Source organism: Exophiala xenobiotica (genome assembly GCF_000835505.1).
Source record: "Exophiala xenobiotica strain CBS 118157 unplaced genomic scaffold supercont1.7, whole genome shotgun sequence".
NCBI classification, from domain to species: domain Eukaryota; kingdom Fungi; phylum Ascomycota; class Eurotiomycetes; order Chaetothyriales; family Herpotrichiellaceae; genus Exophiala; species Exophiala xenobiotica.
The window spans coordinates 2,643,015-2,665,417 of NW_013562488.1; the positions used below are offsets into that span (position 1 = coordinate 2,643,015).

The window sequence follows — 22,403 nt, forward strand, 5'->3', positions numbered from 1 at the left end:
AACACTTTCACGATACTGGTATTTCCTACTGGGCTCTCTGCTAGTATCAGCTTTTCTTTGCTCCAGCTGACCTGTGTCGGGGGACGTTCGCAAGAGATTTTAGCAGTTGAGATGCAGTTTGACTCAAACAATGACTCGTCTTGATTCTGGTATGTGAAAGCGGTCCCTGCCGCAGAGGTATGATATACAAAGTCAGCTTTCGATTGCGTCCACCGGGAAATCCAATGGTCATGGATGGCCCTTTAGGCCGACGGATATCGAGGTTTCCTCGGAGGACGGTATTCATTGCGTGGACCACGGCCGTCGTTTCGGTCGACGATGATGTCTTGTGGAGGAGGATCTGGAGTCCGGGAGCGCCGTGTGTCCCGCCGTAATCTGCCTCCACGCAGTCCGTATTGTGCTGCGTGCATCCATTGCTCGGAAGGGCTTGTCTTCTTTGGGGCGTCATTCGAGTATGTTAAGCTCAAGAATGAGGAGCAACTATCGGTGTCCTCGGCGTCGAAAGCGGTCTCTTCCAGATGTCTGTGGTCATCATCGGTGACTTCTACCGGCAGTGCGAACCGCTGCTCGATAGCTCCTTCCACCGGCGCCTGGTCGAGCTCCTCGATCAATTCTTCAACACGCCCATCCTCGGCCTCTGGGACAGCCTCTTCCGCCGGTGGAACCGAGCTCTTCGGTTGCTTCTTCGACAGCTCTTCAACAACCTCTTCCATTGCTTCTTCGACAGGCTCTTCGACAGGCTCTTCGACAGGCTCTTCGACAGGCTCTTCAACAGGCTCTTCGACAGGCTCTTCAACAGGCTCTTCAACAGGCTCTTCGACAGGCTCTTTGACAGGCTCTTCGCTAGGTTCTTCAACAACATCTTCTATATGATCATATTCTTCCTCCCCCGTTTCGAACAACCCACTATCATCCGTTCGTTCCTCCACGACTTCAATCACTTCTTCATCGTCACTAAATTCCCCCTCTAGAGCGTTGATGCCGAGGCTGGCGTTGGTCGTCGAAGGATGCCATCGCTCTGATGAAGCGCTTTGAGAATTGTTGCGAGATCCGGTAGACCAGCTGCTAGTCATGACATTGGAGGCAGGTGGAGTGTCCGGATTGAGCATGGTTTTGATCTCTTCGTGGTGATCGATGTACGTTCGGACAACACCACGGGTCGCCTCAGCAAGAACCATGTTGACTTGTACTATTGGCCGTTCCTCAGACTTGAGTTCCAATCGCTCACATTGCCGTTGCAGCTTCTTGACGTTAACCCGGAGAGACTTGACTTCTCTGCGGCTTAAAACCCTGACAACCCCTCATCAGTATCTGCCCAGAACTGGATGTTGTGGGACGAAGGCATACAATTTCTTGAGCAAACGCTCTGGTACGTCCCTGTTTTGAGCCTTCAGAGTGTTGAACTCCTGGACCAATCTCTCAAAGTACACCATGACTAGGACCAGTGTAGCATTCTGCTTTGTTGAGTTGAGGCATAGCTGGATCTCTGACCATTCCTCTTTCCAACCGGACCATTTCAAGCGAGCTAACAGTTTTTGAAATGACGAATAGTCCTTCTTATCAGCTCTAAGTGGCTCTGACTTCTTGAGCAGATCTTTGATTTTCTGCAAACTGGCTTCTGACGCTTTTACGATGCAGTCGGTGACATGGGAGGAATCCACTTCACTTAAGAACCCTTCATCTTGCGAGTCAGCCCTTCTGACGGTTTCATCGAATCTCTGTAGGAGGTTGGCATATATCTCGGTTTCGTTGACAATCAGCCTGACTTCGGTATGAGCATGTTTGACGTTCTTGATGAAGCGTTTTAGCCTTTTGCAGATATGCTGGAATTCCAGTGCCATGGTTAGAATCGCGGGGACCCCGCCGACGACCTCCATAGTTTGGCCAGAGGAAACGGCAACTTAGCATGGGATATTCGGAAAACTGTTGTAGAGAGGATGGGAGCAATCTCTCGACGAAGCAGCCGCCATATAGCTGACGGATGAGCATAGTGAGATGTTGAACTCCGCAATACTTGCATGGAGCTGCCAATCATAGGCAACATCGAACCAAGCGCGCCTTGACCGGTGTAAGGGCCTGAGGCTGGAGTGCAGCTTCGAATCTGCCTGTAGGGGGAGCTAATGCAAGTTCATGCGAACTGCCACAGACAGACGGATGGAACGAGCCGTGCGTCGCAGCGGGCACGATTGGAGGATAAGCCAACATCCTGGCAATTCCCGAAGGCCGCTTGAGGCAATCCTTACTTTTGAAAGATCCAAGAGGAGAATGCGATGCACGAAAGCTCGTGATTGACGATGCTAGGTCTGTAGGTGTGCTGGCATTGCAGGGGACGAGCGAGGGTCAATGGAGTTCGAGAAAACTATTGGTGGATATGTTATGCAGCTGGGAGAACTTTCCGTGACCAAGTCTGTATAGAGTAGCTCGTTTGTACAATCACCCGAAGGAGGTTCTTGCAGCCGCCCGCGCATAGTGGCTACTAGACTTGTGTTTGAGGCGGAGTAAGTGGCCGTGGTATGAGAATCTGCTAGAGGCACGTAGATGTACTGGCAGGCGAGATTTGGCCTTAGTTGGGCTTGTAACGATACCCATTGCTTGTCCATGCGCCAGTAGGGCATCTCGCCTTTATACTTTTCAGGGAGATTTAGTCAACTTCATCGTAGAGAAATTGAGGGAGTGCCAATTCCTCTGGATGACATAGAGAGACATTTTGCGTCACCATGATGAGTTCTCATAGGGAACTCTTGATCCGGAGTCGTTGGTGAATGGAACCGGAGACTATATCAGTCGTAAGTCTTTACTTCTTTAGAATGCTGGACTGTATTGCCGAGCAAGGTTATGCCAGAACCCTAGGTCCAATTTTGATAGAAAGTGAAGTGTGGTGTATGGAGCGACCAAACGATGGAAGTTCTTCTCAGGTTTCCCGGCACTATTCTGATCCCCCGTGATTTGCGTCTAGAGCTTTAGGATTTAAGGCAGAACCAGTGGCCGCAGACCCACCGTCGTTGGCCAAGCGATGGTTGGAAAATTTTATATATAAGTTTGTAGCCCTTAATTTTGGCTTAAAATTGTCCTCGAAACACACGAGTTCAATTCCCGCTATTGGGGCTCCAATGGCGCAATGGTAGCGCGCCAGACTTCTAATCTGGAGGGTAAGATACTCTCCTGTATCGCCTGCCAATACACGTCGCCTAACAATTATAGTTGTGGGTTCGAGTCCCACTTGGAGTGATATCTATCGATCACATCTTTTTGCGATTTCATCTTTTTGGGACTGGGCTAGGCACGTCCTTCTAGAAGTTGACTTGTCGTGGGGTCTGATTGGCAACCTCTTGTAAGGTAGGATCGTCGTCGAGGGAGGTATGGATAAGGTCCACCGTCGAATAGAAGAGTACTACAGTACCCAGACACGCCAGGGTAAACCGTGTAGTTCGGCGTCAGGTGCCATTCGACGACGAACAGCGACGAGGACAGTTTATGTGCCAGGCACCTCAGGGAAGCCTCCTGTCAATGCCAGGCCCAACTGCTGCTTCGACTATTCAAGCGGCAGCTGTTTGTAGCCCGGTTAAGCGAGTTTCTTTACGCGATTTAACCCATGGACCATATCTGGTAATGCTTGGTATTTTTTTTCCCCTTTTCAATGCGTCAGGAAACCCAGTGATTACTACAGCGTTACGTTGTTCGCATACTGACTTGCTGGGAACTAAAGGCAAGGTCATAGACCAAAGGCGTTCAACTAGGCGATGCAAACAGGTTAGATCGCCTCGATCATTGATCAACGCCTCTTTCTGGTCAAAAACGCCGAACTTGAGGAATATATCCAATCCGGCTTCAAGATGAAACTTTCCGAACAAACTGTTCTCGTCACAGGTAAGCATGTGGCCTATATTGGCATAGCGTAGCATCGACAGTCCTCCAGCGATTAGGTCGTGCATATGCTCACTGCAGTTCATTTCGTCAGGTTCCTCCCGCGGAGTTGGGCTAGCCATTGCCAAAGCCTTTCGAGCGGAAGGCGCTCAAGTGGTTCTCAACTACTACAAGTCGGACCCTACGACCATGACAAGCCTTGCAAAGGAGATCGATGCATTTCCATTCCGTGCCGATGTCACCTCCCCCGAACAGATCCAAGCCCTCTTTGCGGCCGCCGAGGAGCATTTCCACAAACCCATCACCACGGTCGTCAACAATGCCATTATCGGCGGCTACGAGTTCAACGGCGATACAGGTCGTTACAAAATCCCCGACATCTCCTGGTCGAACTTCGACACCCAACTTCAAGGCTTCCTCCGAGGCACGCTGAACACGACCCAGGCCGCCCTCTCAGGCTTTGAAAAGCTCGGCTTCGGCCGCATCATCAACATCGGAACGAACTTGTTCCACCACCCGGTAGTCCCGTACCATGACTATACTGCAGCCAAGGGCGCCCTGCTAGCCTTCACCAGGACATGCGCAGCGGATCTTGGGCCGAAAGGCGTGACCGTGAACATGGTATCCGGAGGACTCCTTCAGACGACGGACGCCAGCGCGAGTACACCGCAGGAGGTCTTCGAGCAGATCAAGGCTGTCACTCCCTTGAGAAAGGTCGCGACGCCGGAGGACTTGGCTGGCGTGGTGCTGTTCTTTGCCAGTCCCTGGGCCGACGCCGTTACCGGACAGGAGATGATCGTCGACGGAGGATTGGTGATGAGATAAGGTGAATCCTTGGGGAAAGTCTCACAGTCTCGCGCTCAACTTGGCTGGCGACTGTATCTCAACAACAGCCTTGCCCCATACTTTCCTTGCAGCCAGCTCCTCCAGGGCTTTTGCCACGCTTTCCAGACCAGTATACGTTCCATAGATGAAGGGCCTGATTTTGCCACTCTCCAGCATCTCAGTCAGTCCCTTCCACACCTCTTCGTTCTCTTCCGGTCGTCGTCGTCCAGTCTCGCCGTATCTCTGCAGAACCGTCAGCGGACTTAGCCTCCCTTACAACACCCACTCTTCCACACCCATCCCACAAGTGTGCCAGGGCTTTTACTCACATAACCAAGCAACTTCGCCCCCTTGAGCAACACGCGATTCATAGCCAGAGTCTCCATCTTCCCACCGAGCCCCGCGAACCCGGCAATGACCACACTCCCACCAAACTTCAAACACCGAATACTCTTCTCCACCAGCCCGACCGTATCATATACCACATCCACGCCACCACCACCGCTGATCTTCAAGACCTCCCTCTCCCAACCGTCACTATCATCATACCGCACCACCCCAAGCACCCCCATCTTCCGCACAACTTCCTCCTTCTCCTCACTGCCCACCGTGCCAATGACCCTCGCTCCAAGGGCCTGCGCAATCTGCACCGCAACCACACCCAGCCCTCCCGCGGCCGCGTGCACAAGCACAGTCTGCCCGGCCTTGACCTGAGCAACGCGGACCAGCGCTGCGTAACTCACCGGCGCCGTGGCGGCCCCAAGACCCGCGATATCACGCAGCGTCCAAGAGCCACAGCCTCCAGGCAGCCTGTGCAACGCGGACGGCGCGACGGCGATCTGTTCGGCGAACCCGCCCACGCCGGTACCCCAGACATGGTCTCCAGCCTTGAACCCTGAAGAAGCTGACGTTGCCGGCGGCACCGCAGCCACCACGCCCGCAAACTCCAGGCCCAGGACGAACGGCGGGCTGACCAGGCCGCTGTGATTATTCTGGTGCAGGCCACGCGCGTACAGGAGGTCGACGTGGTTCAGGGCGCTATGGGTTATTGTCACGAGGACCTGGTCTGCCTTTGGTATGGGAGAGGGTATTTCCCTCACACGAAGCTCCGAGTATGATTTGACATAGTCCGATATTTGGATGGCTTTCATGGTCGTTTGCACGTCGAGTGAGCCCCTGTGCTTAGCAAGCTCGAGATGATGCACCGAAGTTGAAGTGGTGTTGCAGGGACGAGGAAATTTACAAGGTCGCCTCAGTCCATCTGACTATGATCGTTCAAAACATTAAGCAGAATGGCATATTCTTTACAGTACTAGAAGAGATATGTGGTTGTTTAGCTGAGGCAATGGAAGCTGTTGTGGAACTTGAACGTTCCTCGAGCATTTACCGAGGTCCGAAACCAACGTCTCGTGTGGAGTTTACAGAAAACATACTCCATAACAGTCACGACGAGGCAGTGGAAGTAGATACTGCGTAGAAAATATGCCATGATAGATGTGTGCAATTAGACGGCCAGCTCTGTGGTATGTTTCAGCACGCCTCAGCACCTTGCTAACATCATCTCTCCGAGCACTGCGTGCTAAATGCCTTGTCACCCGCGCTGCGATCTGACCCTTTAACGGCCAACCAGAAGCTCAACACACGTCGAATCAAATATTAGTAATTACTATCTCATTCATCATCGTCAAAGATCTGGAAAGTGTTGTTCAATATCGTCTCGACAACTTTCGCTTGCCACCCGGCGTCCGCAATATCGGCGCCAGCACCAGGCGACTGCCCGTTCATGCCACCTGACCGACCCATCAGTGTTGGAGCAAACACGATGGCCAGATTACTCTGCGTCATCTTGTTTTTGTCGCTGTGCGAAGCCACACGATTCAGATGCAGAACAAGCGTTCTCAGTGTGGCATAATTCGGATCAGGCAGGGCGTTGACAAGCGCATGTATTGAGTCACGTCGGACAATATCCTCCTCCAGCTTGGCCGCATCGATGAAGGCCTGGTACTGCGCGGCCGTGAGCAACGGGTCGGGAAGATCGCGAAGGAAGTGCTTGAGAAGAGTCGTGACGGATGCAATGTCGTTGTAGAAATTTGCTGGACTGCGGAAGTCAACTGCGCTGGCATCTGGACCTCGTCAGTATGAAACGTAAAACAATTCGGAAACTATCTTACCATGATCAAATTGCTGCCTCAGCTCCATGATATGGTGTGCTGAGCCTGATGTTCTGTAAATGCCCTCCACGTCAAGACCGTACAAGTCCACTGCCTGGACGCATTCATAAACGATACTAGGCACAGCCGAGCCATCCCTTTGAAACAGCTCATCTAACGAAACTCCAAAGACAGGTCGCACGGGGGGACCAGGCCGCGGGCCGCTTTGTCTCGACGGAAGGGAGCTGATGCTGCCTCCAGGACCGGGATGTGATGATCGAGGAGCGCCATTGGGAGGACCTTGTGCCGGTCGTGGCGGAGCATTTTGAGGGCCAGGTCCTGTACCGGGTCCTTGGCGAGAAGCACCATTCGGAGGACCCTGCATAGGCCCAACCCCAGCGCCTCCACCACCTGCTCCTGGCGGCGCCATATCTTGTTCTGGTCCAGGACCGGTACCAGCCGGTCGCAGTGCTGGATTTGCGCCGGGTGGCCCTTGGCCTCTACCCATTTGTGGTGGTCGCGGCCCAGAGTTTCCGGGGCCCATCTGTGACTGTTGTGGTCCTGGAGCGCCAGGTCTCGGTCCATTCTGAGGCCCCATTTGAGACGGTGGCCCGGCGTTTGGAGGTCGGGGTACTGTGTTTTGTGGGCCAGGACCAGGACCAGGACCAGGTCGACCATTGCCTGTAAAGTCACCGGTTGGTCCAAGTGAGGCTCCTCGTGGTGGTCGAGCTCCTTGAGCATTTGGTGGCGCAGATTCGGCAGCAGATGGCACTCCTCGTGGGCCCATGTTGGGAGGTCCCGGTTGGCCTGTGCCACTTGGTTGATTCTGTGGTCCTGGTGGACGAGCATTCGAGGCATTCGGACCTGGACCGCCGTTGAGCTGGCCAGAAGACGTTCGATTATGGAGTGGAGCTAAATCACCACCTGAAGTGTCGCCGCCGAATTGATCTCCGGCAGCAGACTCGATTTGAGGAAGTTGAGGAGCTCCCGAAGACATTCGATTTGCTGGCTGACTAGGTGGTCTGGCGCCATAGCTGTTTTGCGGATTCGGTGGCCCGGGCCAGGGACTTCCATATTTGGGTCCTGGTCCCTGGGTCGAAGGGTATTCTTCATATTCATCCCCCTGATAAGGAGTGACACCAGACATTTGCCTTCCATGATTTGCCGGGTTGAAGTTGCCATACGGATCCGGTTGACTGTTAAATGGTGTAGACGAAGGCTGAGCTTGTTTCGGTGACAGTGATGGATGTGGTTCGTATCTGATGCTCTCCGCTCTCGTCCCTGCTTTGTTGCTGAATTGTAGGACATATTCGACAAAGTCTCTTTCGTTGTCAATGCTCGATGCCACCTCTCTCAGGCTTTGCGATGAGCCTCCTGCTTGTCCTTTCATGGGCGTGATGGAAAGTCCATAGCCAAGGAGTAACTTCTCACTCTGCGCGGCAAATTTCTGCATTTGCGCGCTCAGGCCGGCATCCGTCTCTCTGATGATGTCTTGTAACGCAGAAATTGTTTGCGGCCTTAACGTGGTCACGAGCTCGTTCTGTTGAGTCTGCGCAGCCTGGACCTTATGAGCATAATCGCCGTCCGCTGCTTCAAGCTTGCGCTGTAGGTCTTCCTCTTGTTGCGCTGCCGACTTTTTGAAACCGACCAACTTGCCAGTCTGTCTCTCTCCAGTTCTGGCCCTGTCATATTGCTCCGCCAACGAATTGTATTTGCTCTTTGCCTTTTCCATAGCATGTTCGGCATCCTGCACACGTTTTTCCGCATTGAGACCGGTCTGTTTCCAGTGTTTCCTTCCTTTTTCTGAGTTTGCTGCCAACTCGTACAGCTCTTCCGCCATAGAAAAGAGGGTATTCGAGAATTGGACGCCATGTTCGGCCATTCGATCGTGCGCCCGAGTGAGTTCTTCATAGTTTTGTGCGAAGGAGCCTTGCCGGCTTTCTGGTCTTCGTATTAGATCGTGTGTAGTTCGACTCAATCGTTTCAGCCCACTGGCGTGTTTCTCTTCGAGGACGGATCTCTCTTTGAGAAAGCCAGCAAAGTCCTACGCCGCAATTAGCTCGATTTCGACCACGGTTTCAAAGCAGCGTACTCTTGTAGAAGCTATACTTTGTTTCAACCGGTTTAACAAAGTAGTTATACCAATCTGTCGATCAGGTCAATGGTACGCTCCCTTAACAAAAGATCTATCCCGTCTTACATCTGAAGAGAGAACACGCTGCACTTGGGCCCTGCTCGCAGAGTCAAGCTGGCCTCCTGGACCGATATCGACAGGAACTGGAGGCAGCGGCGCTTCACTCTGTCCTGGAGTTCGAGGTGGACCTGAAGGGCCATCTGTGGGCGAGCTGGGTTCGGCCACTGAGGCCATGGTCGAAGCCGACGAAGTTCAGCGATGATGCCTGTGTGGGGGATGCGGCAGTATTTGATGAATGTAATCACTTCAAGACAAGCGAAGCGTCAAGTCTCACGAGCAGAGGCGAGTGTCGCGGACGGTGAAGCAAGGAAAGGGAGTGGCTGTCACGCAGATGATTTGCATTGCTGTTGCGCCCGAATTCCTGCTTCGACTGCCGCCACGCGCGCATCTCCAAAGAAGCATCACCGAGGCCTCCAACTTTTTCAGCCCTCCGTAGCCTTTTGATGCAAGCGGCGTCATCCCGGCCATGCTGCGCCACATAGGGTACTTACCACGTACCACAGTAGTGCATGTACCATAAACCCCGAGAAGCTTAGGGCGCCCGAGTCCACCACTGAAGAAGCCCGTCTTTCGGGCTGGTGAGGCCATGATGGGGCCGCGGCCTAGTTAGTAGACTGGGGCCGGACCCTTGAGGTGCCTGGAAATACAATTGGGCTACGAGTATGACGGGGGATGGAGGCTTCTGTGCCGGTACCTAGCCAGTTTACTCATCGCGCGACGTCTGTTCACTATCTCCAAAGCCTTCATCTTGGTATCTACAATTTGCCCTTTCTCTTGTCCTCGGCAAGCTTGAGAACAGGTCGGAGGTTCTCTGGCTGTACGCGATCCCAGAGACTGCCCAGGCTAGCAGCTTTTCCTCGGGCATCCTCGATCCTAAAGAACTGCTCTGCGCTCCGGATCCTGTGCGGGTGAATCTCATCAAGCAGCTTATAGTCACGACGAATGACGCCTTGATTGCGGCCAGAGTGTTTCCACATGTTGAAGAAGCCGGTGAAATTCTGTCGAAAAGTCATGAAAGCAGGATCCTGTGCGTCCCTGTCAGCGAGTCAAGCTACACTCAATATCTGCGACTGACCTTAGGATCGGAGTTATATCCACTCGGTAAGTCGGCCGCGGATGCTGTATTGCCAGTCTTCCAATATGTGTCGAGATCGGTTTCGATGTATCTCGCCGGATGACCTGTGACCTTTTCGAATGCCTTTGCGAGGTCGGCATAATTGACATGGTCGATGGCGACCTCAAGATCCATGCCATTCGACCGCTCTGGATGATCGAAAAGCCACCTGCCGTAGTACTCGCAGTCGTCCAGTGAGACATGCACGACACCACTGTCATCTCCAAGAGGCACTCGCCATGTCACAATTCCATCCTCAATCGTGGGAGTGAAGATGGTGAATTTCGCAATCGACATCTCGATATATGGCCCGGTGGTAAAGACTGTGACGCCCATCCTGTGGCTGTTCACCTTGTTCTGAGCAAGCACCCATTCTCCTATTCTGCCCTTTCCATCATAATGGCCAGTCCTGAACTTGGGATCATATAAACTCTTCTTGTAGACGTAATCGAGGTTGCCATAGACGTAGAACTTGATTCCTTCTTCCAGGGCCAGCTCGTAACATCTGATGGCCCAATACATCTCCGTCTTCTCTCCACAATTGAACCCGTCAATGTTGACGAACGCACCATCACAGCCACGGAACCCTTTTCGGAGATCTGCCTCACTGGCAAAGGTACCCTGCACCAACTCAACATTGCCCAAAGCGAGAAGATCCTTAGCCCGCGTCGAGTTCACGTCTCGGGTCAGGACTCGACATCTGTACTTCTTGTCCTTGACAAGTCCTCGAATGACTGGGATGCCTTGAGCTCCCGTACCGCCAATGACGAAGATGTGTGAGGTTTGGTGGAAGGAAGACATGTTTGCACAATTCTTGAAGCAAGGCTTGGGCCAGGAAATAACGAGTGGAAAATCCTACCAGAAAATATAAAATATGATGCCTCACTGTAGTATATGAGACACTTTCGAGCCGCCGGCATGATTAGTATTCAATGCTTTGAGACTGCGATTCTCGGAGCCGCCATCGCTTGTTTAGTAAATCCAGTCAAATGGAGCCACTCGGGCGCACAATAGACTGAAGATTAGTCTGGCCTTTTCGTTCTCGTCCTCTACGCGACGCAGAGATTCGAATATTTCGCAGTAAGCAACAGGCAATCATGGAGGGTAGTCGTCGCAGATCGGATTTCGAGTCACTAATCTGTTGCAGGTTCTCCATCGATAGATTGCCGAGTCATGCCCTGTCAGTACCTGTTTTGCCTAAGACAGTATGCAGCATCAGTTCCGCTCCGTTGGATATGATCAGATATTACTGTCTGAGCTGTCTATGAGAAATCCACCCGCCGTATCCCAAGGAATGTGTTCAGGTGAAGTCAGGTATTGAGACTCGCCACTCCTCTCGTCCGTCACTCAATCTCACAGATCCTCTCAAAGTCCAACGGTTCTTCACCTCTCTTGATCCTCCATCTGTTGCTGCACTCTTGAAGACAATGTGCCCCTCTGATGAAGAATGGATATTTCCTTGCAAAAGCCTCGGTGACCTCCCACCCGTCGATATCCCACGGCTCGCCCCAGATGATCAGGCCATTCTTTTCTTGTGTGAAGCACTCTCCGAGACCGTCATACTGGCCGTTACCCACCAAATCGAGACAGAACTCATAATCATTGATGTTCTCTTCACCATAGCGGAGAATATTGTCTCTCACCACTGGATCTGGGAAGATATCCCACTGTGGATGGTGGGAAATCATCTTCTGCAAGTCTGTCGGCTGAAGCCCAGGCGGCAGATGCCGTATGTTCGAGGAGGCACTTGGAGAAAGAGGCAAGAATGGTGACGGATACTCATCCGTGTACATGAGATTGATGTCCAACCCCAGCATCTCCACATTGGCGAGGAGACCTCGATACACATTGTAATACACCAATGAGATGAGGTGGTCGCTCGATAATGGGGTATGCCAGGCGTCGTCTCGCTCCTTCTCGAGCCGAGCAGCCAGATCTTTGATCGCGTACAGCCGGTTTTCAAGCAGCACCTCATACCATCGTTGACACGAGTGCTTGCTGCGAATGGAGACGAACGCTGACCCCTTTGAAGGGTCGAATGACTCGGCAGCGATATGCCATTGGCTTCCGGTAAGGAGTTTCGATCTCAAGACAACGGTGTCATTGAGATCAATCCGCGCATGCAAGGGTTTGTCCTTTAGCCTCGAAGCTCTAACACTGCTGGAGGTTTCAGAGGACTCGAGGCTCCCACTGCCAGCCGCACTCTGAGCAGCCTTGCGTCGTCCTATTTGTCGGGTCAGCAGTCTGCATTGTCAAAGTTACTTTGAGCAGTTTTCGCTTCCGGCCATTTGAACATACTTGCGGCTCGCTGATTCAATCTATTCTGCAGCTTCCGACGAATTACAGGGTCTGTAATTCCTGACCACTCATCATCCAGCGAGTGCACATCTGGATGCAATTTCAACTCTGCACGGATTTCTGGTACCATGACAATTGTATTGAACATTGTTCACTTTGTCTGTAGATGGCTCAAGAGAGGACAGGCGGTATCGATGGATCAAGAACAGGAGGATCGAATCTTGATGGGACGCATCTTGCTGACACGTTTCAGAGAAGCCTGGTCTCTCATGACCCTTCGGAAGATGGCCGAGAGAGACCCTCGTACTTACTGAGGAGGGAGACGAGAGACGAGAGGAGAATGGATGGGGCTGAGCGAATTAAAAAGCCTCATGCGCACAACGGATCTCAGACTGGTAAAGCCTCCTGCAAGACGCTGACAGTGGACCTTCTGTATTTCCGGCTGCAACGAACCACGCCCTGTATCGGAACTGGATTATCATTGTCCCGGACTTCTGCTCTGGTCGATATCAAAAGCAGCTTCATAGCCTCTTTTCAATGTCATCCACGTACATCAACTTCATCATCATATCATCGAGTTCGCAAAGCCTCCTTCAATGAATCGACCGCGGCGTTTCTCCGTATCTGTAAGGTGTTCACATATAAAAACAGACATAAGATGTCCGCGACCAAGCCTTCGACTGACAGTCTCGACAACGCTCGCAGAGCAGCAGCGCCGCCGCTCAGCCTTTTCCTTTCCGTCTTGACTTTCTCTTTCTCGCCATGGCCCGTCTGAACTGGTCCCCTTCATCGCTCCCCTGGCTCCGTGGCCGCACATACCTCGTCACAGGCGGCAACACGGGCATCGGCTACTGGACCGTCCACCACCTCGCACGCCATGGTGCAACAGTGTACATGACATCGCGCTCCCTCGAGAAAGGCACACAAGCCATCGCCAGCATCAAATCATCCCTCTCCGCCGCCCCTGGCCCCAACCCCGACCTTGACCGTGACTGTGACAATGACCCTGACTCAATCAGAATCCACCTGGTCGTCATGGACCTCATGTCGCTCTCTTCCGTCGCCGCAGGTGCCACACACATCCTCACGCAATGCACCTCTCTCCACGGCATCGTCAACTCCGCAGGGATCATGGCCACGCCCCTAGCAATGAGCCAGGACGGCTACGAGTCACAATTCCAGACCAACTACCTCTCCCACTGGCTGCTGACGTACCTTTTACTCCCGCTCCTCGAGTCGACGGCCCGCTCTTCTTCTTCCTCTCCCTCTTTGGCCGCAGGTATCCCCACCCCCACTGGCACCACACCCGTCCGAGTCGTCAACGTCAGCTCGACCGGCCACACCGCCACGCTGAAAGAAGGCATCACCTTCGCCGACACCAGTCTGTCCACCAAATTCACATTCCGCCGGTACGCGCAGAGCAAACTCGCCAACATCCTGCACTCAAAGTCCCTGGCTACCAAATACGCCGATGCCGGGATCTGGAGCATCTCGCTGCACCCTGGCAACGTCGACACGCAGCTCAACACTTCGGCATGGGGTGGCTCATCGCTGACCCCGATCCTGCGCTGTCTGGGCGTGTACATCACTCCCGAGCAGGGGAGTTACAATTCGCTCTGGGCCGTCGCCAGTCCGGACGTTAGTGCCAACATGTCAGGGCAATACTTCATGCCCGTCGGCGTGCCCAAACCCCCAAGTAAATTGGCCAGCAACTCGGCGTTGGCCGACAAACTCTGGGATTGGACGGCGCAGGAGATGAAGAGGAAAGGATTCATCGAGGACGCTTAAATTTTTGCGATCAATTGTGTGCATTCTCCTATCATCGTCAGTCGAAACTCGATACGACTTGACCTTGACTGGGGTGATTGACGTGCAAACAAGGTCGTTGTCTATCTCTCTACGCTACCATGTCGGAAATTGCGGCAATGCCAACATGAAAAACTTGCTGCAGCATACGGAGTAGACATTTACCAATTTGAAAAGTCAATAGCCACAGAAACCTTTTGTAGAATTGAAGTTTCATTTCCACTAAATGTGGGGAGTATTTGACCGTCAATCGTACATCAACAGGTCATTAGGCTTTGAGTTGTGCTCAATAGATCCATCCTCTGTCAAACGACCGACAAAATATTCGTCCATTGTCATCCCGGCGTCATGGCCAATGCAATCCCTGAAAACAAAACATATCTCCAAAAAGGTAAGATTGTACACGTCTTGTGTTGTCGAGAGCCACCATAGCAATCAACACCGGAATTGCACGCTTCCGCTGCCTCCTTCGAGGACTTCTATCCTTCTGCCTTCTTTCATGCCCCTATATCCGTATAACTCCCGTGAGCTCTCCTTCTGCACATTGAGGCCCTGCCCACTGGCACCAATGCTCCCCATACCCATGGCTTTGATATGGACCATCCCCTCCCACTCCTGAGGGTATTGGATATTCATACTGCCACTACCCCGTACGACGTGGCTTCCTAAGATGGCTCTTACGGCCTCCGTCGGTGTGAATGGCGCCAGGACTTTGATGTTCTGGCTACCCTGCCACGTCGACGTTGAGATATTGGAGACGGGGTCCTCGTCTGAGACTCCACTCGTGTATAAAGTGAGAGAGACAGAACCGGCATGTGTAGTAACCGTGGTCGATCCACCATTCCCATGTACCAGATCGCCAGCCACACTGCCAGCGTGTGCCGAGATCTCGGTGATCAAAGTCCGCTTACTTGCTATTTCGGGGACAGTCGCTTTGCGGAACAATCCGCCGCCCGAGGTCATTTTGACGTGCACGCTGCCTGCCGTGGACGATAGGCGGAGAACAGCCGGCTTCTCACCAGACTGGACCTCGATGTTGACACTAATGCTGCCGCTGGTTGTGGAGAGGTCGAGAAGGTCGTACAATTGGTATGTACCAGAGATAGAACGGAACGTCTCATGCTCACGGTGTTCGCGTTTTGGAAACGGCGGCCAAGGTGATGCAGATGGTTGAGGGCCAAAATTGGGAAATTGTTTTCGGTCGTCCTGTCCAGGTACATAGGTTAGCAAATGACTACCAAGAGATACAACCAAGATGGCGAGGGCGTGTACTTTGGAGAGCGACTTGCACAGGCCGGGGATCATCAGCCACAAGCACAAGAGGAGAGCAAAAGTAAACCAGCAGATCTTCTTGAATCGACGTGCTCGTTCCTTGTGACAATCTCTTCGACGACCCCATCGTCGACCGCCGCAACCTCGACTACGACCTTCGTGGCGTCTTCTCCACCACCTTCGCCCCCGTGCCCATGTGTCGGAAGATTGCAAAAAGGATGGGAGATTGTCGGCTTCTGTCTCGGACTGATCATGGCGGTTCTGGTGGTGGTGACATGAGTGGTGCGGATGTTGAACAGGTTCAGGCAGATCGGACCCATCGTCATCTCGGAAAGGGCGTTGCGCATAGGGAGTGGAGGAAGAAGTGACTGTGATAGGAGGGCTTACTGTCTCTGGTTGTACCGGCACTGATCGCTGGACAACTGGTGACGCAGGTTCGGTAGGTGGTCGTGATTGAGTCGTGTCTGAGGGAGTATAGACCGGCGGCGGATCTGACGGATCCAGCTCTTGAGATAGTTGCGGATATTGTACGTTTCTGACTTCATCGCCGTCGACTGTCGATGCAGTCGGCGTGCGGTTTGTGGCAGGTGTTTCGCCTGCAAAGTTGTCTGCCCATGACCCTAGCGAGCCCAGTCTCTGGGCTTCTGCTGCAGCTGTTCTTGATTTGTCTGAACTGGATGATCTTTGGGATTCGGACGCTCCCTCCTCAGGGAAGGTCTCGTAGTTACGAGGAGGATATTGTTTGCGGACGGTCATGGCGACCCAGAGAGGCGGAACGAGGTGGATCAGTCAAGGCTTGATAAGATTATCTCCAGGTTTGTGGGGGAAGGATGCTCGACGAAGGACGGTAATTTGGATGATGAGCTGAGAAGCTATAACGTAAAAGCACAGTCGCGAAGGCAATGTACAGATTGATCAGATCTCAAGCCTCGAGGTTCTGAAGGTCACCTGAGGGGCGTAGTATCGTGGAAGAGAGTACGGGGCAAGTCAACACATTGGAAAGCTGGGAGAATGTTGCAGGCAACAACGAATCGCTCGACCAGCGCCCCTCATAACTGCCCACAATGGCTAGCGGGCGTATGCAGAATCCTTGCAAGGGCGGGAACTTCAGCTGGAGATAAGACCTGTAAGAAAGAGCTCTCAGGCCTGTTTCGCCCGTAATGCGCCGCTGCCCACATGCACAAGCTCGTTGACGGTTAGCCATTGGCATCCACAGGGCTGACACTGACATAGCCGACCCCGGTGTAGGGAAGATGTTACTGCTACAGTAGGTGACTGGTGCGTGCTCTTCCCGAATACGAGATCAGGCTTCCCATGTGAATGTGCATATTCAGAACGTCATAGACATAGATCTGGCTGATAAGCGTCTGCTGACAGTGCATTTTTCTCTGGAGTAAGGAACAGAGTCGGCAATGCAAGAGTCACGCTGTGATTCAAAAGAACGGCAAACACAATAGAGAAACAGGTGAGAAGTGATGAGTGACATATGTGCCATTGGCCTGTGTCTGGCAAGGTCGACTTCAGCCCCAGGATCTCAGGCCCTCCAACAAGTATTATCATAGTACTTCCACTTGTCCACGCCTGGAGAGCCTCCCCTGTCCAATGTGTAGCCCCAGTAGCGAATGTGGTCTGATAACAAATCCAACTAGAAGCCCAATCACCGGCGCCCTCAAATGAATGTACACAACTCCGTCGCTGATGCCTCGCTAACTGTCGACTTTGATTACTGAAAAATCCCACAATCTCGCTCAATAATGTGCATAGCTTTTAGGTGGTATCACTTGACAGACAAGAAACATTTCCGCTTGCGGGTTCGATCATGCAAATCCGAGGCTTTCGAGGATCGCTTTCGCTTCATTGTGAGGCAAGCCGGCAACACCCAGTGCGCGCACCTGACTGCCTCTCCGGAGACGTTGAAGTCCCACGGCCACCTTCCATCCTTCACTTTGGGAAAGAATGAAAACGTATTTCTTTCCTTCTTGGTCCCGAATGCTGGCCCGGAGAACATGCATGCCATCAAGTTCGCAGCTCTGTGGGGAAGTCTCGTCAGTAAATTCACTTTTCGGATCGGTGGACAAAGAATAACAGGTTTGAAATGTGGACGTCGGCTTCGAAGGCCTGCAGCTCGCTCCGCATACTTCCATCAACTTGTCGACGAAGATGTTGGTTTCGGTCTGCGAAGGCGAAGGTTCTTGCCTCGAATGGGAGCCGATTCCAAGGGAGAACTTCCTTCTGGGGCTGGCATTTTCTGTGGGTAGATTGGGACACCATACCTCTGCTAATTTCATTGTCCAAGCCTTCACATCCCATTCACGCTGCGGGACGCCGCGCACATCATCGTCAATGAACAGACCCTCGGTGGTGATTCGAAGAATAAGTCCGTCAGTGACGTTACCTTGACCAGAAACGAGCTGTGAGATTGGGGTCCGCATGAAGGCGTTGTTGAAGGAGAACACGCCCTTGATAATGATCTTGTCTGGGTCTTTCGTCGAGTAAGGTCCTCGGGCTGAGGGAGGAGCTGTCGGCTTCACCGTGCTCTCTGAAGGGGCATACGATGATTCTGAGTACATTGATGCTGCCGAGTTCGCCTTGTACGGTCTCCGGGGTCGGTCGTAAGGCCTAAAAGAATATGAATCATCCTCTTGCTCAGTCTTTGCTGTGGGCATCGGAGGCCGTCTGGCGCCTGCTTCTGCTGCTTGTCGATGTCTCTCTTTCGCAGAGGCCTCAGCGGATGCTTTGGCCGCGGCAGCCTCTTTCTCCTTCTGGTCGCGTTCCCTGTCCTCACGTTCTTTCTTCTCTCTGCGCTCCCGCTCAAGCCTCTCTAGGGCATCCTTTTCTCTTTGTTTCTGACGCTCTTTTTCCAGCTCTTCCCGTCGTTTCTTCAACTCCTCGGCGCGCTTGCGTTCTTCTTCTCTCTTTCTCGTTTCTTCCCTTGCCTTTTCCCAGCTGGACTTGGCCCCGGTCGTGTTTGCTTTTGTATTGGCTTGAGGTGGTGGTCTCTGCCATGAAGAGTGCGGAGGGGGAGAATTCGGCGGTGGCGCGGAATGCGTGTTTGGTGGCGGCCCAGATTGGGCATAAGACCCAGCGTTGTTGAATCCTGTATGACCTCCTCCTGCCTGACCACCAGGACCGGTACCAGAACTAGGCCCATTGGACGGTCCAGCCTGCGCCCATTCGGTTTGCGTCTTCCCAAATGCCCAAGCAACCACTGCCACACCGCATATGAGCATGAACACTCCGCCTCCTCCACTGTTGACGGTATTGAACAGCCATTCTTTTACCACGGGTACAGCCGTCGTGTAGATAAAGAAAGTGGCGGCCGTGCAGAAGACTCCGGCCAGGAAACTATTCCGTTGTGTCTGTAAAGAAGGTAGATAGAGGAAGCCTGAGCCTGAGGAATGTGGCGGTATGACAAAAATGTCATACCTGCCATCTGGAAGACCACCAGACCTGCCGCCGCCTTGAGGGTTGGAGCCATGCGGCGGCGGCGGAGGTGGAGGTGGCTCCATGAGAGCAGAGCTCTCTGGAAGTTGCAGTTGCTTATCCCTCCAAACAGAAGCGTATCGGTCGTCGTGGGAGAGCTAAGGCCTTCTTTTTCATATTAAAGTTGACTGCGCACTGGGCAGTACCGTTGGTCTGGGATCGGAGTCCGAGCTTTGGTCAGAGACCAACAAGCACCGCAGCTTGGAGAGGGTTCGTACTTGGGGCGTGCCGGAAAAGTGTTCGGTTATGGTGTTGATCGCGAGGGTTGAGAAGGAGTTTGGAACTCGTTGCAGAGTTTTCGAGGAGCAAGAAAGGGAGGCAAGAACTCGGGAAAACGACGAGGATCGGTTGGTGACAATGGCTGTGAGCGTTCGAGACAGGGAAGCAGAGCCTGTTGTGTCTGTGCTGGCGCTAAGCGGGTACGAAGGGGAGGTCAGGCCGGTGCAAGACTCAGGGTCATCTTCCGGGGAACCAGGATGATAGAAAGGAAGTCTGGCGCCAGTAGAACTTGATAATTGTCCGGCTGTTTATGACGACAAGGTCCCAAAACAAATTGGATAGACGTTGGTGCGAAGACGCCGTTAAAATTCACCAGGCAGTGGTTACTAAAAGTGAGGGTTCACAACCATTCCTACGCTGCAATAACAAGCCCTTTTCCAAATTGGTAGACGAACAAAGATGATCTCTCGAGCTCCTTTTCTGACTATCACACGTTCGATGTCACAATATAAGGCCTCTTGCCTGTTCCACGCAACGAGGCGACTTCTGAGCCATGCATTTGGAGCTGCAAAACAACGGCGTTGATATCCAATGGAGCGGATTGTCAGCAGCAAGATGGATGCCACCAGCTGCAGCGAATTTTCCTAGACGAGCAAATCACGATTGCAGCCAATGATTTCACCGCGCTGATAGGTAGGATTTGTTCAGAAATCAACGCGCTTCAAGAGCTGGTTGTTCTTCCTGCAGCAACGACAGGAAGCGGTGGAAGGTGATCACGCATCAGAAGAGACCACGTCGACTGGTCAGACCAAGCGGTGAGAGAATGTGATGAATCCTGCGGAGTACCTCGTAACATGGGTCACAATGCGAGAGGGTGAGTGTGATTCATCACAGTGGACGCCGACGAGGGTAAACAACACGAACGTTGAGTGTTGCTTCGGAAACAGGCCCAACCATGACCCATGATATGCGCTAGAAACCACGCCGGCTCTGGGCTTATGGAGGCGGCGGGAAGCCTGCAGCCATTCCGCATGGCACCCATCATGCATCATGCATCATGCACCTGTGGCACCAGCATTCTTCAGGCTCCATGTTCCGACATTTCCAAACGGCTCCGAAAGGTTCGTGCCGCTGCAGAATGAGATCATTTCTATTTTCCTTCCAGAAGGAAATCGACTGCCTTCAAGTTCCAAGCCTCCGAAAGATCCTGTTACACCACTGCTATGCTTCAAGCTGGTGTACAACCCAAATTGCTACCGTCACAATCATAGTCGCCCGCCCGAGACAAATCCCACAATGCTAGTCGCCGCGCTGGATGCCTGTCTGGTGTGGTAGCACAAAACAACGTCCTCGCTTCCACCAATCTCGCGAACTCTTACTCCGTACCGCCCAACAGAGCTAGGCCATGCACCCATGTCGACCAAGACAATCGAGAAATCCCATACATGGCACGCAATCAGAAAGTGATCTGAAACCTTTCACGAATGCGTGCTCCATAATAATAAAACAGCAACGGACTGGGTGCGATGAGAACAGCCACGAATCCAAAACAGCTGATCCCCCACCCGTAGCCGAGTTTTTCAAAAAGAGATGGCGCCAATAAGGGTACCACGCCACCTAGAAGACTCCTGAAGACAGATCCTCCCGCAATTGCAGACGCTGCATATTCTGAAAATGAATCGATATAATAGTTCTGTACCGCGTTGAAGACAACCACTTGTCCAACACCATAAAAGTAAGTTGCGATGATGCTCACAATCCAGTGAACACGAAGCTGCACACTCCAGGCAAACCAGAAAATACTGACAGGGATCAGAACACTACCGATGTTAGCGAGCGGTAGCCGAAATTCCGGCAGTGCTTTGCCGTCATTCCTCTTGGTAAGCCTATTGAACACTGTGTCGATGCGAGGCACCAGAAATCGAACAGACGTCAAAAATCCCAAGCCAGGTCCCAAGTATAGCAGCCCAATCTTTTCCGAGTTGAAATTGTATGGCGCTTGAGAATATATGCTTTGCATGTTGGTGTAGATGCTGTAAGTGGTGCCGAATATCAGAGCTTGATACAGACTCATGATCAGCACGATTGGCTGCACAAAAATCACAAAGGGCCTCTTCATGCTCGCACGAAGTTTGAGCCACAAAGGCCGTTCGTCTTCGCCCTCAAAGTGGAACTTGATATCTCGGTCGGCTCCTTGCTGGAGTGTCGCCTTTCGACGGGCAAGGAGTACTGGAGCAAATGTCTCTCGAAGAAAGAAATACCCTACACCGGTATTCAATCCACATACGATTGTGAGAATCTGCACAGCAACCGGTCAGCTTGCAATTGAATGTTGTCAGGTACTTCATCCTCGTTGCACTGACCCAGTATATCCATCTCCATCCCAGTCGACTGACAATGACCCCTCCAAACAGAGGCCCTAAAGTCGGCCCTGAGAAGAAAGCTGTCAGTTACCCTCCACGTCCTGGATACCAAATACTCACCTAGTAGTGGACCAAGCAGATACCAACCAAAAATCCCCGCTCTTTCAGAAGGGTCATACATATCAGAGAGTGTCCCACCTCCATTGGCCAATCCCACGCCTGTGCAGAGTCATTACATGGTCGTCCCTAGAGAGTTGGCATGCTTACTGCCAAAGAAGCCAGAAATAGTTCGTAGAGCAATCAGAGTGGCAATGTTGGGACTCAATGCAGACGCCAATTGAAGCAGGGTGAATATCGAGAACCCCCAGATGTACAGCATCCGTCTTCCAAAGGTCTCTGAGAGGGGCGCCATGAACAGCGGGCCAAAACCAAGCATGATGACAAAGCCAGTCGTAGTGGCGATGACACTTCGCTCGTTGGTGTTGAGGTCTTCGGCAATCTGAGAAATACCAGGAGTGAACATGGAGCTTGCCAGAGGACTCAGGATAGCCATCAACGCGATGATGGCCACATTGACAATCTTCTTCCTGCCACTCCATGCTCTGGGATTTTCTTCATCCTCGTCATCGAACTGCACCTTTTGTGTTTTTTGACTGTATTGGCTGTCGACTTCTGGATCGTCGTCGGAGCGCAGTAAAGGTCTCTCCTCGTCGTTTTGAGGAGCCATTGTGTCGGCAGTGCATGTTGAAGTGAGTCAGGCACTTCCAAGCAGTAAAATTGGGAAGACCGTAAAGGGTTGCGACGATGACCACCGT

At 52.6% G+C, this 22,403-nt stretch overlaps 10 protein-coding genes and 1 non-coding gene across 12 annotated transcripts; 3 read left to right on the forward strand and 8 right to left on the reverse strand.

The window, feature by feature from the left end:
* Positions 1-242: 242 nt before the first annotated feature.
* Positions 243-1,877, reverse strand: PV05_11669 (uncharacterized protein; the record flags this gene model as incomplete). Its single annotated transcript, XM_013455177.1, has 2 exons — positions 243-1,290; positions 1,348-1,877. The coding sequence occupies 2 exons, from the start codon at positions 1,875-1,877 to the stop codon at positions 243-245; spliced, it is 1,578 nt and encodes a 525-aa protein (XP_013310631.1).
* Positions 1,878-3,104: 1,227 nt separating this feature from the next.
* Positions 3,105-3,228, forward strand: PV05_11670. Its single transcript has one exon. It is a non-coding gene; the product is annotated as a tRNA-Arg (tRNA).
* A 417-nt stretch (positions 3,229-3,645) lies between these two features.
* PV05_11671 (uncharacterized protein) lies at positions 3,646-4,862 on the forward strand. Its single transcript, XM_013455178.1, has 2 exons — positions 3,646-3,867; positions 3,959-4,862. Exons 1-2 carry the CDS (start codon positions 3,834-3,836, stop codon positions 4,687-4,689), a joined length of 765 nt encoding a protein of 254 aa, XP_013310632.1. The 5' UTR covers positions 3,646-3,833; the 3' UTR covers positions 4,690-4,862.
* PV05_11672 (uncharacterized protein) lies at positions 4,519-5,997 on the reverse strand. The gene is made up of 2 exons (XM_013455179.1): positions 5,019-5,997; positions 4,519-4,932 (listed from the first exon to the last, which is right to left on the reverse strand). The coding sequence occupies exons 1-2, from the start codon at positions 5,838-5,840 to the stop codon at positions 4,711-4,713; spliced, it is 1,044 nt and encodes a 347-aa protein (XP_013310633.1). The 5' UTR covers positions 5,841-5,997; the 3' UTR covers positions 4,519-4,710.
* A 167-nt stretch (positions 5,998-6,164) lies between these two features.
* PV05_11673 (uncharacterized protein) lies at positions 6,165-9,409 on the reverse strand. Its single transcript, XM_013455180.1, has 4 exons — positions 9,040-9,409; positions 8,932-8,985; positions 6,861-8,883; positions 6,165-6,812 (listed from the first exon to the last, which is right to left on the reverse strand). The coding sequence occupies exons 1-4, from the start codon at positions 9,205-9,207 to the stop codon at positions 6,361-6,363; spliced, it is 2,697 nt and encodes an 898-aa protein (XP_013310634.1). The 5' UTR covers positions 9,208-9,409; the 3' UTR covers positions 6,165-6,360.
* Positions 9,410-9,615: 206 nt separating this feature from the next.
* PV05_11674 (uncharacterized protein) lies at positions 9,616-11,021 on the reverse strand. Its single transcript, XM_013455181.1, has 2 exons — positions 10,109-11,021; positions 9,616-10,058 (listed from the first exon to the last, which is right to left on the reverse strand). The coding sequence occupies exons 1-2, from the start codon at positions 10,946-10,948 to the stop codon at positions 9,789-9,791; spliced, it is 1,110 nt and encodes a 369-aa protein (XP_013310635.1). The 5' UTR covers positions 10,949-11,021; the 3' UTR covers positions 9,616-9,788.
* Positions 11,022-11,167: 146 nt separating this feature from the next.
* Positions 11,168-12,763, reverse strand: PV05_11675 (uncharacterized protein). Its single transcript, XM_013455182.1, has 2 exons — positions 12,446-12,763; positions 11,168-12,371 (listed from the first exon to the last, which is right to left on the reverse strand). Exons 1-2 carry the CDS (start codon positions 12,591-12,593, stop codon positions 11,491-11,493), a joined length of 1,029 nt encoding a protein of 342 aa, XP_013310636.1. The 5' UTR covers positions 12,594-12,763; the 3' UTR covers positions 11,168-11,490.
* A 239-nt stretch (positions 12,764-13,002) lies between these two features.
* Positions 13,003-14,495, forward strand: PV05_11676 (uncharacterized protein). Its single transcript, XM_013455183.1, has one exon. The coding sequence runs from the start codon at positions 13,208-13,210 to the stop codon at positions 14,231-14,233; it is 1,026 nt and encodes a 341-aa protein (XP_013310637.1). The 5' UTR covers positions 13,003-13,207; the 3' UTR covers positions 14,234-14,495.
* On the reverse strand, positions 14,446-16,529 carry PV05_11677. Of its 2 annotated transcripts, none has more exons than XM_013455184.1 (2): positions 15,911-16,529; positions 14,446-15,457 (listed from the first exon to the last, which is right to left on the reverse strand). In XM_013455184.1, exons 1-2 carry the CDS (start codon positions 16,277-16,279, stop codon positions 14,687-14,689), a joined length of 1,140 nt encoding a protein of 379 aa, XP_013310638.1. In that variant the 5' UTR covers positions 16,280-16,529; the 3' UTR covers positions 14,446-14,686. The 2 variants fall into 2 exon arrangements, with proteins under 2 accessions (XP_013310638.1, XP_013310639.1); XM_013455185.1 differs by having other exon boundaries at positions 15,524-16,529.
* Positions 16,530-16,999: 470 nt separating this feature from the next.
* Positions 17,000-19,537, reverse strand: PV05_11678 (uncharacterized protein). Its single transcript, XM_013455186.1, has 2 exons — positions 17,797-19,537; positions 17,000-17,553 (listed from the first exon to the last, which is right to left on the reverse strand). Exons 1-2 carry the CDS (start codon positions 19,030-19,032, stop codon positions 17,341-17,343), a joined length of 1,449 nt encoding a protein of 482 aa, XP_013310640.1. The 5' UTR covers positions 19,033-19,537; the 3' UTR covers positions 17,000-17,340.
* A 1,144-nt stretch (positions 19,538-20,681) lies between these two features.
* Positions 20,682-22,315, reverse strand: PV05_11679 (uncharacterized protein; the record flags this gene model as incomplete). Its single annotated transcript, XM_013455187.1, has 4 exons — positions 20,682-21,524; positions 21,589-21,656; positions 21,709-21,807; positions 21,856-22,315. 4 exons carry the CDS (start codon positions 22,313-22,315, stop codon positions 20,682-20,684), a joined length of 1,470 nt encoding a protein of 489 aa, XP_013310641.1.
* Positions 22,316-22,403: the final 88 nt, after the last annotated feature.